Here is a 14,471-nt window from a genome sequence, read left to right as displayed (position 1 = left end):
ATGGTCTGCTATGGTCTGAGGGCAGGTAGAGTGGCAGGGCTTCTGAAGTAGAGTGATTGCTCTACTCCCCACACCTATCTTGATGGTTGCTGCTGGATGACGGCTGGCCGCTGGCCTTCCCTGCTGACACCTGCAGACACAATCTGGAGCCGCCTCTGTGGGAGCCGCCCTTTGCCTTGGGGCCCTTCACTAAGGGGGCTGCATGGGTAGAAGGCTGCCCTGGGAAGGTCAGTTATGACCAGGTGGATGTACCAATCAGGGGAGGTAGTGGGAGGAGGAGGGCGGGACTGGGAAAAGACAAAACACAAACAAAGGACTACACCCCAGGGACTGCACATTCTAGATGCAGGCCAGCACAAAAAAACAGTGTCAGAAGCCACAAAAACACTAGACAAACCCACCAGATTAGCACACAGTGCTCACCAAAAAGAATTGAAAAAAACACACCACTCCAATAGAGTACATGAAACAGGGCAAAAACGGACTACAATCAATGTGCAACTACTCACTGGGCATCAACCAGCCCCTAAGGCTGCTTCCAAAGTGTTTTCCCTACCACATCCTTCGAGATTGCAGTCCACAAAGCAACTGGAAAATGGAAGCTGGAAGCAAGGCACAGACACACCTGACTTTTCCAACCAATTGCAAGAGGGGAGGGCGGGACTGAGAGAAGGCCAGACACAAACAAAGGATTACACCCGAGGGACTGCACAATCTAGCTGCAGGCCAGCACAAAAAAACAGGGTCAGAAGCCACAAAAACACTAGACAAACAGATGTTACAAACAACTTTAAAATAGCAGCAGATAGTACGGACAGCTAACTTTAAAATAGCAGCAGATGGTACTAATAGCTAACTATGAAGTAACAGCAGATGGTACAAAATGCAGACCAGTAACAGGCAATAAGTGTGGGAACAAGGGTGAGATGGGGTGAAGGTGGAAAGTCAGGGGTCTAGGATGTCGAGATAGGGGTGACTAACCCATGATTGCAGAAGTGATAGTGTCACGGTAGTTTGTGAGCACCATCCTCAAGGTGATTGAGAGGGGTCCAGAGAGACCTCATGCCCCCCCGAACCGGCAGCGGACAGGGAGCAGACAGGGGCCTTAGGAAGTGAGCCTTTGGTGAGGGGGCTGGCTAAAGCCTGCTCGTCCCCGATAGGCCTGTTTTAGAATGCCAGGGCCCAATATTCACACAGGGAAGCAGAAAGGGAGAACCTCAACAAGCCTTTAAAACAAGGCAAATGCAATGCCCATCTTCAAAAAATTGCCACAAGGATGGCAATACAGGCACAGAGAAAAGCAACCTCACAGCACACAAGGCCCCAGAAAGATAAAGGTCCCAAGAATAGAATGTAAAACAGCGCAGCGAAAATGCGCATCAATTAGTCATTTCTGCTGAAAAAGCACTTTTTTCGTATTAAAGACACAAAAACACAATATGGCGATATTGCATAAGGCTCCAAGATCCCCCCTACCTCTATGCAGGCTGGTTGGTTGCAGGTACGGACTCCAGGAATGCTACAAGCCCTGCCAGAGTGAGGGAGACGGCATCTCGGGATTACAGATGGTGCGAGTGGGCAGGCAGAGTAGAAGCAGGTCAGCTAGTGGGCCCATATCACTGTTATCCTAGATTGTACGGGGTTTCACTAATCATTAGATGTCCTGGCTAATTATGCCAGGAATCACAGCATAATTACGTGTTTGCAAGAAACACACCTGGCCCCAAATGCTGAGCCTCCAAATATGCCTGGGTGGGGGATTCACAGATATGGCTCCTCCTTCTCCACACACTCTCGGCGAGTCGCTACATACATACATCGTACACTGGCCTTTAACCTTCATGAAAATATCGGGGACCCCGAGCGTCGATTCCTACTACTTGCGGGGGAGGTCCTGAGTATCAGAGTCCTTAAAATAAATATATACGCCCAGAAACATGGACTCTCCTGGTGTCATTCAAAGTTGTGCTAATCATCTACATAGATTTCAAGACTACAACATTATTTGGGCAGGCGACGTCAACTTAGCACTGAAACTACACATGGATAGATAAACTTAGCACTGACACTACACTTCGATAGATCTATGACACACCAGTCCACACTACCTAAATCGGCGACAGAATGGCTTGATATTGCCGAATAGCATAGACTATATGACGTCTGGAGGGTGCTCCATCCCAAAGCTAGGGAATATACCTTTTTTCAGGGTGCATAGCAGCTCATCAATAATTGACTATGTAATGGCCACATTAAGCTTACTACGGGCTGCCACCGAGGCCCAGATCCTGCCCCACTTCCTGTCAGACCACTCTCCAGTGAAGGTCTTATTCAGCTGTCCTCCACAGCCCCAGAAATTCATGTGTTGGTGATTTTAGGGCGCAGGCTTTAGAGGATGCCCTCTTCCAGGAAAACATCAGGCAGGACATTCACACCTATTATGAGACCAATGCAGGGTCTGTCCCTGATGCTAGGATAGTGTGGGAAGCCTTCAAAGTGTTTATTAGGGGCTGCTGTAACAAAGGGAAGGTGGGTGTCCAATCTATCCCCAGATCCATCTCTAGTAAAGAGCAGGAATTGAAAGATCTGGAACTACAACTGGGGGCGAGAGATTCTCTAATGACTCTGGAGGCTATAAGGCACAAGCGCGACAAAATGCGTCTTCTTATGGACCGGGAGGAGAAATTTCTGGGAAACCCAATTCGGGCGACCACTCATGGGGATGAAGATCATCCCAGCTGCCCTTTGGTCTGGGCGATTAAACGGGAATGCCACCTGGAGGATATCGGAAAGATTGAATCCTCTGATGTGTCCTCAAGTAAGGACCCCTTGCAAATCAATGAGATATTCACTCCCTATTATAAATGCCTATATTCATCACAAATACAAGTAGGTCATAACTCCATAACTCAGTACTTAGACCAGGTTGCCCTGGGATGGATAGATCCTGTACTCGGGGAACAGCTCAATATACCCCCCGCCCCCAGAAGCAGAAATTCGCAAAACTATCTTTTTTCGCCCCAACAGGAAGGCTCCCAGAATGGATGGGATCACGATAGAGCTATACAAAGAGTATGCAGAAGTACTAACTCCTCATTTACTCTGCATGTATGAGGAAGCATCCTCCAAGGTAGTTCTGCACAAATCCACCAGAACAGCTATTGGAACGGTGTTGCTGAAACAGGATAAGGACCCAATAAAGTGCTCCTCATACAGGCCACTATCCTTCGTCAATACGGATAATAAAATGTTGCCCAAAATCCTGGCCGACCGGCTCCTCCCATATATGCCTGCACTGGTATTGCCAGACCGGGCGGGCTTCATCCAAGGTAGGTCGACACAAAACAACCTGAGGCGGCTATTCACGCTCATGCACAATGTGAACCTGGAAACCCCTATCGTGGCAACCACACCAGATGCCGAAAAGGCCTTTGATTCTGTGGAATGGCCCTTCCCATTTGAAGTCCTCAGACGTTCCGGTCTGGGCTTGTACTATCCCTGGTGGGTTCGACTGCTATATGAGACGCCCCAAGCTGTGATATACACAAATACAATTATTTCGGAGTATATTACCCCATCCCGGGGCACGAAACAATGTTGCTCCATGTCACCAAACCTCTTTGCCTTCGCCATTGAACCTCTTGCAAGTTTTCTTAGGGAATACCATATCCACCGTGCGGTCAGGATCCACTCCCATTTCTCCATTATATCACTGTACATGGATGACATGTTGTACATTAAGCACCCTAGGGAAAACCTTTGTTAGAGGAATCCAACAATTCAGGGATATCTCCGGCCTGAAGATAAATCGGTCAGAATCTGAGCTGTTGCCCTTGACCCCTGTGGTCTCCCAAGACAAGGTAGGAACCGACTTCAGGTGGTGCCCACTGGGCATTCGATATTTGGGTATACACGTCACCACCTCCCCACTGAACATGCTCGAAGAGAACTATATGACTGTTCTAATGAAACTTGAATGCAGAGTTGAATCATGGATTCTTCTTCCCTTGTCAAAAGCGCTCGGATATCCCTGGCTAAAGTGGTTATCTTCCTGAAGTTACTCTACATTTTTAACAATGTCCCATTGTGGCCCCCATCCAAATTCTGCTCCAGGGTACATAAACTGATGGTATGTCTGATATGGGCAGGGAAACAATCTAGAATTTCCTATGAAGTGCTGAGGGCACTGTATTGCACTGTATGAGTTGGGTGGGTTGGAATATCCAGATCTGTATTTTTATTTCCTTGCTTCACAACTTCAGTATTCATACTGGTGGTGGTCTCCGTCTACTGACCTCCCCCATGTCTCCCGGGAAAAAGTGATTATGCCCCCAGAGGACCATAGGGGACTGCTGTGGCGTGGCCCAATTGCGAATAATCGGCAGGAGATACAGCCAATAGAGGTGACATGTAGGACGTGGCAAAAAATGCCAGGCATTCTTGGTGAAGTTAGTCTTTATTCTCCTTCCTTCTCTATATATGGAGTCCGGGGAATCCCACTGACACACGAAAAGATATTTTTTGCACACTTTGAGGCCCTGAGGATCCACTCTGTAAGGAACCTCGTGGTCCGTCGGCTGCTTGGTCACCTGGGAGGCCCTGAAGTCTAGAGGCAATTGGAATTTGGTGACAACGTTCTTGTACTTTCGCCTTCAGGAGGTGCTTAAAACTCTCTGGCCTGACTACCTACAACTCCCCCCAACCCCATCTTTGTTACAGCACATCACAACATCCGCCAATGCTAAAGCACTGGCATTCACATTATATAAAGATAAACGACTGCACAGACCCTGTTGGTTAACAGAACCAGAATCAGGTGGGAAACTGCATTGTGAAAGGTTTTCTCAGATGCCCAATGAAAGGGGATTTGCCAACAAACAAAATCTGTGTCCTTGAATAATAATCGCCTGCACTTAGTCCATTACAGGTTTATTCATCAAGTATATAATTCTCCAGCTTGGCTGCACAGATTTTATCCCGAAAGGGTTCCTGTGTGTAACAGATGTGCTCAGGATACTTTTAACTTTTTCCATGTCGCTTGGTCTTGCCCTCGGTTTAGGCCCTTTTGGTCTGCGGTCGAGGAGGCTACGGCAGCCATGTTGGGGGCCTTATGGCAATTCTACCTGGAATTCTGGCTGCTGGCTGCTATGGATTCTGGCTCTAAGACAGACAGCAGGCAGGCATGGCCTCTGTCAGTGCTAGGTACATTGTGGCTAAATCTTGGGTGAAGTCCTCAGCTCCCAATTTCCGGTAATGGCTCGCCTTCATGACGATATGCAAGCATAGAGAGACACAATATGCGGCCTCCCTACCGGCCGGCTACAGGCCACTGGACTATTGGTCCACATTTCTGAGTTATGTATCTGAGCCTGATCCAAGCCAGTCTGCACCGCCCTCTGAAGCTGCTATTGGTAACACTGTCTTATAGACACGATATGAAGTACCAACCTGTTCATGTGCCAACGTATAATTACTTGACGTACTGTTATCGTTTGTTTTTTCCAAGGCACTCTTCTGTTACATTTTTTTTGTTTTTGGGGGGGTGCGGTGGGAGTGGATGTTCACTGAATGTACATTTACTTACTTGAACTTAAGAGTTTAAAATAAAAAAACAGCAATATAATCTCGATGGACGAGCTCGGCATTAAGCATACTTCTGGAACTGGAGGCGATACTCTTTAATTACATTGGCCAGTGGTGACATGTGGTTGTTATGGAATAAGGGTGATAGAATATATTCCTGAGCAAGATCACAAGATAATATTTCTTTGGAAATATTTCCTTTGGCTAATCCTTTTCTGATTAGTTTAATTTTAGCTTGCTGCTGATTGCTGAGATATTTGTAATCTGGCTTTCACAAGTTCGAATCCTGTAAATCTTTCTGAGATCAGTAAATTGGGAGCATTAAGTTGAGCAACAGTAACACCTCTTATTTATTGCACAATGTTAAAAACGGTCAAAACAGCTGTGTTAAGTGTAAAGTGAAAACACATGTTTAAGCTGATCCACTCTAGAAATGTACCAGTGCTTCCATTTTTTCGTGGCACTTTTGCTGAAAATCGTTTGCCGAAAAAAATCATTGATTTTTTGGGGGCGGGGGTTGGTCCAATCCACCCTCCCCTATTATGAATCCCTGTACACCACCCTAGCCTACCCCTTATAGGCACTCCAACGCCCCATATTTTTTGATGTTTTCTCAGAAAACAAAATGTCAGCAAAAACTGCCACAAAAAAAAAAAGAAAACGGGGGATGAATGAACGTCGTACCATAATGGTTTTGCATAAACTGTATCATGATCCATTGTATAGCGTGATGCAGAGAGGTCAAGGAATATCAATGTTCTGTAGAGGTCCTTGTCTAGGGCAATGGAAAAAGATTCTCTGTGGCATCTTCTAGTGCAATCTCAGTTTTTCATCAGGGTCTGCAACTTGACTGCTGGTCAATGTTGGGTACAATGCATGTAAAAGTGGCTATACATGGATAACACCTTTGAATCAGCTCTACATTTTTTCAAGAGTGTGATAACTGCCTGTTTCATTGGAGCTGCCCTTGAGAATGGATGCATTCACGAGTGCTGTCATGTCAGGAGACAGACTGCATTTGGAAGAATTCCCTAATGCTTTCACCCTGGAAGGGATTCATTTACAGGTTGAAGCCGTCATTAGGGTAGATTGTATTGGTGGTGGCATATGGAGCGTGTTGATTGTCAGAAAATGTGTACTTGAACATTACAAGTATATTTGTGTGACATCTCCCATCTGAAGCACTATTCCATTAATTTGACACAAGCAGCGATACAAATCTGAAATTGCAAGCTTCTAGCCAAAAAGTTACTCTTCCATTCATTTTTCAACATGCACATAGAAAACGGTTTCCTACTAGTTAAGAACTAATAGCCACTTGACAGTTGCTAGTGTTGAGTGAACATTTTGACGTCTGATATAACTCACTTCAAGCTTTTCAAATTCTTTATCTTGCTTACTGTGAAAATCCTCAAATCACCTCATTCAAATAAAGATTGTGAAACACATTATTTTACTGCATGGACCTTAGCTAGGCTGACCGAAGAAGGGCACGAGTGATAGAGACAGAAGGAATACCTACAAATCTCATTAATGCGTGAACACATGCATTGCATGCACTCATATCCAGTGAAGAAATTAGTTCTCTCACCAGGGTTCTGACTTCCAATCATCTCCAGGTAGTTGAACAACCTCTTGTCGTTCATTTCTGAGATGCTAACTCCTCTAGGAATCTCTTGCTTGGTGCCAGTCAGTGTCCCAGTCACAGACTTTATCTTTTTTGGGTGCCGTATCATTTCTTTGTACTTCTTCTGGTAGTAGCTGTAATGTAGAACACAATGACTCAATAGCCCGTCAAGATCCCAATAAACCTGCCTGTCAGAATCCTTCTTTACAAAGACTGGACGATTCTAAACCCTAAGCTTAAAATCAAGGCCCTTGAGTCTATACTTTAAGAGCAATTTTCACCCTCTGCTGAAGGAAATACAAGGACAGACACACAAGAACATGTAGACTCTTGCAACCTTACCTGCTATCAGTGTGAGCCTCTGCTGATAAACAGAGACAGGGATCCAGCTAAGATTTTAAAATTAGGGATTTTTAGAAGATGCAAGTAAAATTATTTTTTAGTGCATATACAAGTAATTGCCATTCCTGATGACAGTAATTTTAGAAGAGTACAAATATATTTGAACGTTGTGCCATTGTTTTTTCTGAAGTAAAATTTTACATGGTACTTTACTTTGACAAAACGAATTTGTGAGGAAGTAAATAGATATATATGTTATAAAGGGTAGGATGCATGGGAAGGGTGGGGCTGGGTTGGGAGGGTGGTAGTTGAATATAGGGGCCCCCATTTAATTAGAAAAACGAAAAACGAAAACAGTAGTTTTGTTGAAGTAAAGTACCACTAAGTATTTTACGTTGGCAAAACAATGTAGATTCATTTAAACTAAAAATGGAGATCCTTTTTTTTGTAGCCCTTGCCAAAAGGATACACTTTTAACTTAAATGTCCTCTTCCCATGAAGCAGCATAAATATTAGATCCTTCCTGTGCCGCTGCTCTACTGCGATCACTGATCCCAACATATGTGAGGAGTTGAGTGAGTAGAAGCAAAGGCAGTCTCCTATGAGTTCACTGTGTCTAAGTATTTTTACTTACACATTTTTTGGGAAGGTTTTGCCTGTTTTAAAAGGAAACGTGGGTTGTCCACCACTTATCAATAGTGCTGGACAGAGGTTATCAATTGAACATTAACATTTGACCACCAATCCATATTTCCAGTAGTACCAATCAATCTGGAAGGATGCAATGTTGTATTCTATATAGAGCCTTTAAATGGGTCTTAAATGGGATTTAACAACTGGAGATAGAGCTTTGCTGAGTTGCTTTACTGGTTTCTTGCCCTCTGCGAGATGCTGGAGCAGCCCAACCCCTTGAAGAGGAAACGATTATAAAGAAGCCTGCCGAACCACCAAAGGGCGGAACTCTCCTCATGGGAGGTGTGGCCAAATGACGAGGAGCATATGCGAGGCATTGCAAGGAAGGCAGCGGTTGAGTCAGCAGAATGCGGGCAAACCCACAACTCCAGGAGCCAGGAAGGCTTGACCCAAAGGTGCAACAAAAGACTGTGTCTGCTGGAGAAGTGGAGAAACGGCGAGGACAGATGACAAACCCATGTCCCAACAGGAGGACAACGGAGTAGAGGGCAAGTTCAGCCTGGTATTCAACACCTGGAGGAGGCTGAGAAGGATGTACCATGGAAACAGGACTTCCCGAATCTCCCAGAAAACATTGACGCAGGAACAGAGGCAAATGGTGGTTCCAAGGAATCGGGAGAGGGGAGGGCCGGACCAACAAGATCCCAGGGTGGGGAAGAAGAGGCAAAACCCCAATGCAGTGTGAGAGACCGGAGAGCCCAAGCAGGGGTAAAAGAAACAACACCCCATGGTAGGTGAGAAAGAAGAGACAATACCCCCAGGCAGGGTGAGAGACCAGAGAGCCCAAGGCAATGTAGGAGAAACAAAACCCAAAGGAGGGTGAGAAACCTGACACCCCAAGGTGGGGTAAAAGAAACAAACCCCCAAGGCAGGGTGAGACAAAGTAGACCCTAAGATGGAGGGAGAGAAAGCCATGCCAAGGACAGGGCGAAAGACATTTATTGGCCTGACATGAACAAAAGAGAAGATTCGGGGGTAAGGGGCATCTATCGAAAAATACATATATTTCTGGGTAGGGACGTGGGGGTGGAGGCCAGCCACCAGTACTTTGCTTAGCGCCTGAACCCAACTGTATTTTGGTTGAGTTTATGCATTTCTTTACTAAGTGGTAGAGACAGAACATGAGTAGTGTAGGATTCTGTTCTGGACAGTGGACTTTATTATTTGTGTCAGACATCCTGAAGAGCACTCTGTTTACCTTTTTTGTGTACAGTAGGTCTGAGGCACCTTATAGTTAGGGACAGCTTAGGATTTTGCTGATTTAAAAATAAAGAAACATTTTGATAACAATGCTACCTTTCCTATCTCCTAGTTCTCGTAATAGGGGCCTTTGGGTTGTTGTGGGCTTGCCTGCTCTGTTCGGAGCTCAAACCTCTGCTTGCTACATATTTACTGATGTGTAACTGGGTCTGCTTTAATTCCGAATGTGAGGCACAGTGATTACATCTTTTTGAGGGACCATATTTTTCTAGAGGAATCCGTGCATATCTAATGGATGGGGGTTATTACCCTCCCACTGTTAACTGACAAGAAAGCATTTTAAACTAAACTTTTCTTGTGCAATCAATGGCACAGGATATGAGAGTATGCTATAACTTAATATTCAAGAAAAAGATATGACAGACCCCTTGGGGTTCTAATATTCTTCTTGTTTTCATCTCAATAGCATGTGAAAGATTTTTAAATTCATGGTTTTCTTCATATAATTGCTTACACATGAGGAATATATTGCATGTATGATTTTTCTCTCCAATACTGTGTGAAAATGTAATGGTGACACAATCTACCCTTCATGGAGAATTCTGGTTGGCTTATTTGAGTCACTAATAATCAAGTTTCATATCAGGTTTAAAAAACTATTTTGATTAATTCACTTAATGTATATTATATTATGCTATATTATTTTAATTTATATAGTCCAGTATATGCCTCAGTTGGTACCCAGTCAATTTACCAAAGCAAATTTAAGAGTGGTACATTTCACTGCAACCATAATATCGAAAAAGCCTGAAAATATTAAATAAATATACATAGGGTAGTGGGGTAAGGGGTTAAAATGGATCCGGATGGGTTTATAAGAATAGAAAAACGGGGAGCTCGGGGTGGTGGGGGACGACCCCCCCACCCAAATAAAAATAAAAGGAAAATTCAGTCTTTTTTCGGTATTTTGATTGCGGTGAAATGTACCACTCTGAAATTTGCTTTGGCAATATCACATATAACCGCCTCAGTGGAGTATCAAAGCCCTAAGAACCTGAAACAAATGTGATGAACAAAGCTTACTAGGGACAGAGACATGTTTTTAGTTTTTTCCTGAATTAGAAACAATTCCCCTTACCTACAAGTTCACATGGTCGGGAATTCCATAATCAGGATACAAGGAAGGAAAAAGAGCAAACGTCTCTCTTAGAATATAATGAGCAGCCTGATAGAAGGTGAATGTAGTTGGCATAAAGGAGAGTAATGTGAAAGTGTGCCTATGAGGAAGCTAGGGTCATCGCAATGGCTATACACTGTGCCATAAACATTAATCAGTGATGTCACAGAGATCCTAAGATGTTCTTTCAGTGTCATGCATATGGGTGCTCTGCAAGTTATTTCCTCAGAATGTGGGCTACTGGGCCCTGCATCAACTGTAATCTTTTTTATGCTACAACATGGAAGGACAAGGAATACAGCATTGTTGGCGGCAATACAGACATTGACTATGGTCACTTGATGACTGAATGGGAAGAAGTACAACAAATCTTGTGAGAGATTTTAACTGTGCATAACTGGACTATGCTCTCTTGCATATCCGAGTCATGGCTAAGGGGGATATTGATCAGAAAGCAAGATTACATAATCAGTCAACAGATTTATAGCTAGAACCTAACGCTGGGTACCAATGGTTGGATTACCAGTTACAGTCGATTTAGCTGCAGATCAAAATCTCTGTCTTGGATATATTGAATTTTAACATATTGGAGTTCATAAAGTGCTGACTGCGGTTTCTCCATTGTGGGGTTCACCATCCTGTCACTGTCTAGAGCGTTTAGCCTACAACTCCCATAAGCCGCAGCTACCATTTTTAATGTAAAGAGTTCATGGGAGTTGTAGGCATGTCACATGGCTACTGCTGCTCCAAGGGCTCACTCTATATTGTAAAATTGTAATACATACTTTCGGCCTTTCTATGTTCAGTCCCAAAAATTGTAGCTCGTCTGATTGAACCAAAGTCTTTCAGAATTTCTATGGGCTTCCAACCCACAGTAAGTTTCATTATCCGATACACAACTGCTATATGTTAGGGAGGTCACATCTTACAAACCTATTTGTGTAATGGTCAGCTACTCAAACTCCAATGTTCACTCAGTTGTAAAAATTAAATATTTAATAGCTTACTAGCAAGAAGATTTGTTATCTTAAGTCCTCGAAATAAGTTATCAGAATATGAGAATTATACTTTAGTAAAAAAAACACAGGAGGAATGTAGGGATTCAAAAATTGAATTTTTCCATTTACCATCTATTACTATTTTTAGCTGTGCTCCCATAGAAATAGATAGCTTGGACAAACACTAGGTGAAGACAAACCCAATGTAAAACCCCTACAGATGTGTATAATATCCAAATGATGACCTCTTGGCAAATGTAACTCCTAAAAGTGTGCTTAGTGATCTTTGATTTTAAAAAAACGATCACGCACAATGATCAATGCAAAAGGGTGCCCAGTAATAATTTTGGGGCATTCCAAAAACAAGCCTGGTGCAAGGAGTCAAAGTCACAGTTTGTAGGGGACCGGGACGGGAAGTTTCAGACAAGCGGGGCGAAGAGAAAGACCACACCTCCAGAGGTAGAGGGGAAGGAGAGAAGCATTGAATTCGAGGGAAGAAGCAGCAACTGTGGTAAGTGGCCTTTGGTGAAAGCCGCTCTGGAAGGGTGCCTGGGGATCAGGGAAGGAGCAGGATGTAGTGGGATGTGGGGGCATGGTGAGGTAGGTATCCAGTCATGGGTGGACCAACCCAGAATGGTGCCACGTTCCCCTCCGGCGGAAGTACAGAAAGGAGTTTGGGATGGCTGAGGGGGCATGCACCATAGGTGGTTTTGGATGTCTCTCCCGGAAAAGGCAGAGTCGATCAAAAGCGTAAGGTGGGAGTTTTAAAACTGAAAGCATGGTCAAGCTTTCTTTGAAAACACCTCCCACACAAGTAGGGGAACACTTGTATAGCAAGAGAAAGTGTGTGATCCCAGCCATCAAAACACTTAGAAAAGAACAATGTATAACAATATTTGCAAAGCTTTCATTGCAGGATGGTGACATTTTTTAATAACTTGAATGTATTAAGGTTAATACAATCTCTACTTAGATGTTTATTTAATGTAAATATTTTAACACATAATCTGAGGTTGTCAATGCTTCAGAATTTACTAACATTGGTCTACATTTAACTTAGTTAAACTGAATAATATAAGGTAGAAATTGAAACGTGATCTGAAGATTGATCAGTTATCCTAGCTAAAAAAATGTAATCTATTTTGGAATTTAATACATGATTTAATAATATAATACATTTTGTAACCTACATATTCATAGTTATTACCCCCATAAAGATTAATATGTTTCCAGACAGAAGAAAATAAAGTACCATATGTCTCAGGCATATAGGGTGCCTAGCTCACATGTTTTGAAATACAAAAAGGTGTTCCTTTTGATGAATTAATCTTCAAACTCTGAAGCAATTATTTGTATCATTTAATGAAAAAATGATGTGCTGATTTAGCTCCAACAGACTCAGTTAATACATTTAACATAGAATAATATACACAGTTTGATACTCAACTAACCAAGAAATTAATCAGAAATAGAATTAATAAATAAAGCAAATGTAATCATGAAAAATCTGGTTAACAGCTAAAGACTGTAATAAGCTATGGTTTGAACAATTTTAGCACAGATAAAGATTATATGAAATAATCAAGCCAACAAAAAACAAGAAATATTTAATTGTGAACAATCTGAATGTCACATAAAAACTCATGTAATGAACTATAAATCAAGCTACATTGATAAAAATGAAATAGATTACATCAAATGATACAAAGGACAAAGGCATACCTGTGCCTAGTCTACCAAACAATATAAAAGAAGACAGTGGATTACTTCCTCAGGACCAAATTAGTTAAGTTAAATACATTTGAGATCCAGGTCGATGATCAGTTGTATGTTATATCAATGCTCCCTTAGATGATGATATGTTCACTTGGTGGCTTAAGATTTCATCTGGTGCAAATGCAAAACATGTTGGTGCAATTGTAAACTATCTAGATGCACTTCTGAAATGCCCGTTTTGAGCCGTGATTTCAAGACTCAATTCTGTGTACTGGTGAAAATGAACAGAGAATTAATTGATTTCTTGTACGCTGTGTACAAACTGGCTGATGTATTCTTATCTTTGTCTCTGATCATCTGCCTTCTTCCTTTCCTTGATGTGAAGCTCTATTGGTTTTGGAGGAGTTTGGTGCAATGTCAGTAGAATTGAAATAAAAGTTTTTACATATGTTAAAACTGTAGATTTTTTTAAAAAAAATAAATATCAATGGTGCAATTACCATTCAGTTACAGACCCCAAATCACTGTGGTCGCAAGATTGAGGGCCATCAGACAATCAGACTTGCTTGGTTAATACGTCTTTGTAGTTAGCATCTTAGGTGACCATTTTTTTAGAAGTATTTGTTAGTAATTGAAAGTGGTAGTAGTAAGTTATTAACAGCCACACAGTTTGCTGTTCAATAATGAAGCCAATATGTATGTGATTCACTTTAGTTAAATGCAGGGACCCAATCTAGCATGAATGTCAGTGTCTACGAACTCACATGATCTGGGCATGTCCTAAACTAACTAGATATTGTGTAGAAATATGTACTTTATGTATTTAACAGGTTAACGATACTCTCTATGTTAAATGAAAAGGACTGTATCAGAGAGGTGATTATGTTGAATGCATCCAGCAGTAGCATTCGGAATCTCCACACTTGTTACTTTCACCATCTTTAAGAAAAAATGTAATCTGGGGCAAGGCAGTCTGACAAATGAGAAATTGAACAATTTGGATAAATGTAATTTCCTATAGACTGACAGGTGTTGCTATATATGGAGTATTCACATTGCCCTTGCTTCCCCTACTTGTAACATGAGTGTTGAATGAGGCGATATGCCCTGAGGTGGCGGGCTGACCCTGTAGGTA

General features: G+C 42.5%; 1 protein-coding gene across 5 annotated transcripts in view; it reads right to left on the bottom strand.

Annotated features, from left to right (window-relative positions):
- The window catches only part of LOC138521417 (spermatogenesis-associated protein 21-like), a 1,690,677-nt gene that overhangs the window by 417,146 nt on the left and 1,259,060 nt on the right, over positions 1–14,471 (bottom strand). For all 5 annotated transcript variants that reach the window (XM_069634222.1, XM_069634219.1, XM_069634221.1 and 2 more), the window contains one exon: positions 7,175–7,344. In XM_069634222.1, the coding sequence (XP_069490323.1) occupies positions 7,175–7,344 (170 nt within the window). The remainder of the gene's footprint in view (positions 1–7,174; positions 7,345–14,471) is intronic.

Source organism: Ambystoma mexicanum, chromosome 13 (genome assembly GCF_040938575.1).
Source record: "Ambystoma mexicanum isolate Mex_15411 chromosome 13, UKY_AmexF1_1, whole genome shotgun sequence".
Lineage (NCBI taxonomy): Eukaryota > Metazoa > Chordata > Amphibia > Caudata > Ambystomatidae > Ambystoma > Ambystoma mexicanum.
This window is presented reverse-complemented; position numbering and strand designations above follow the sequence as displayed.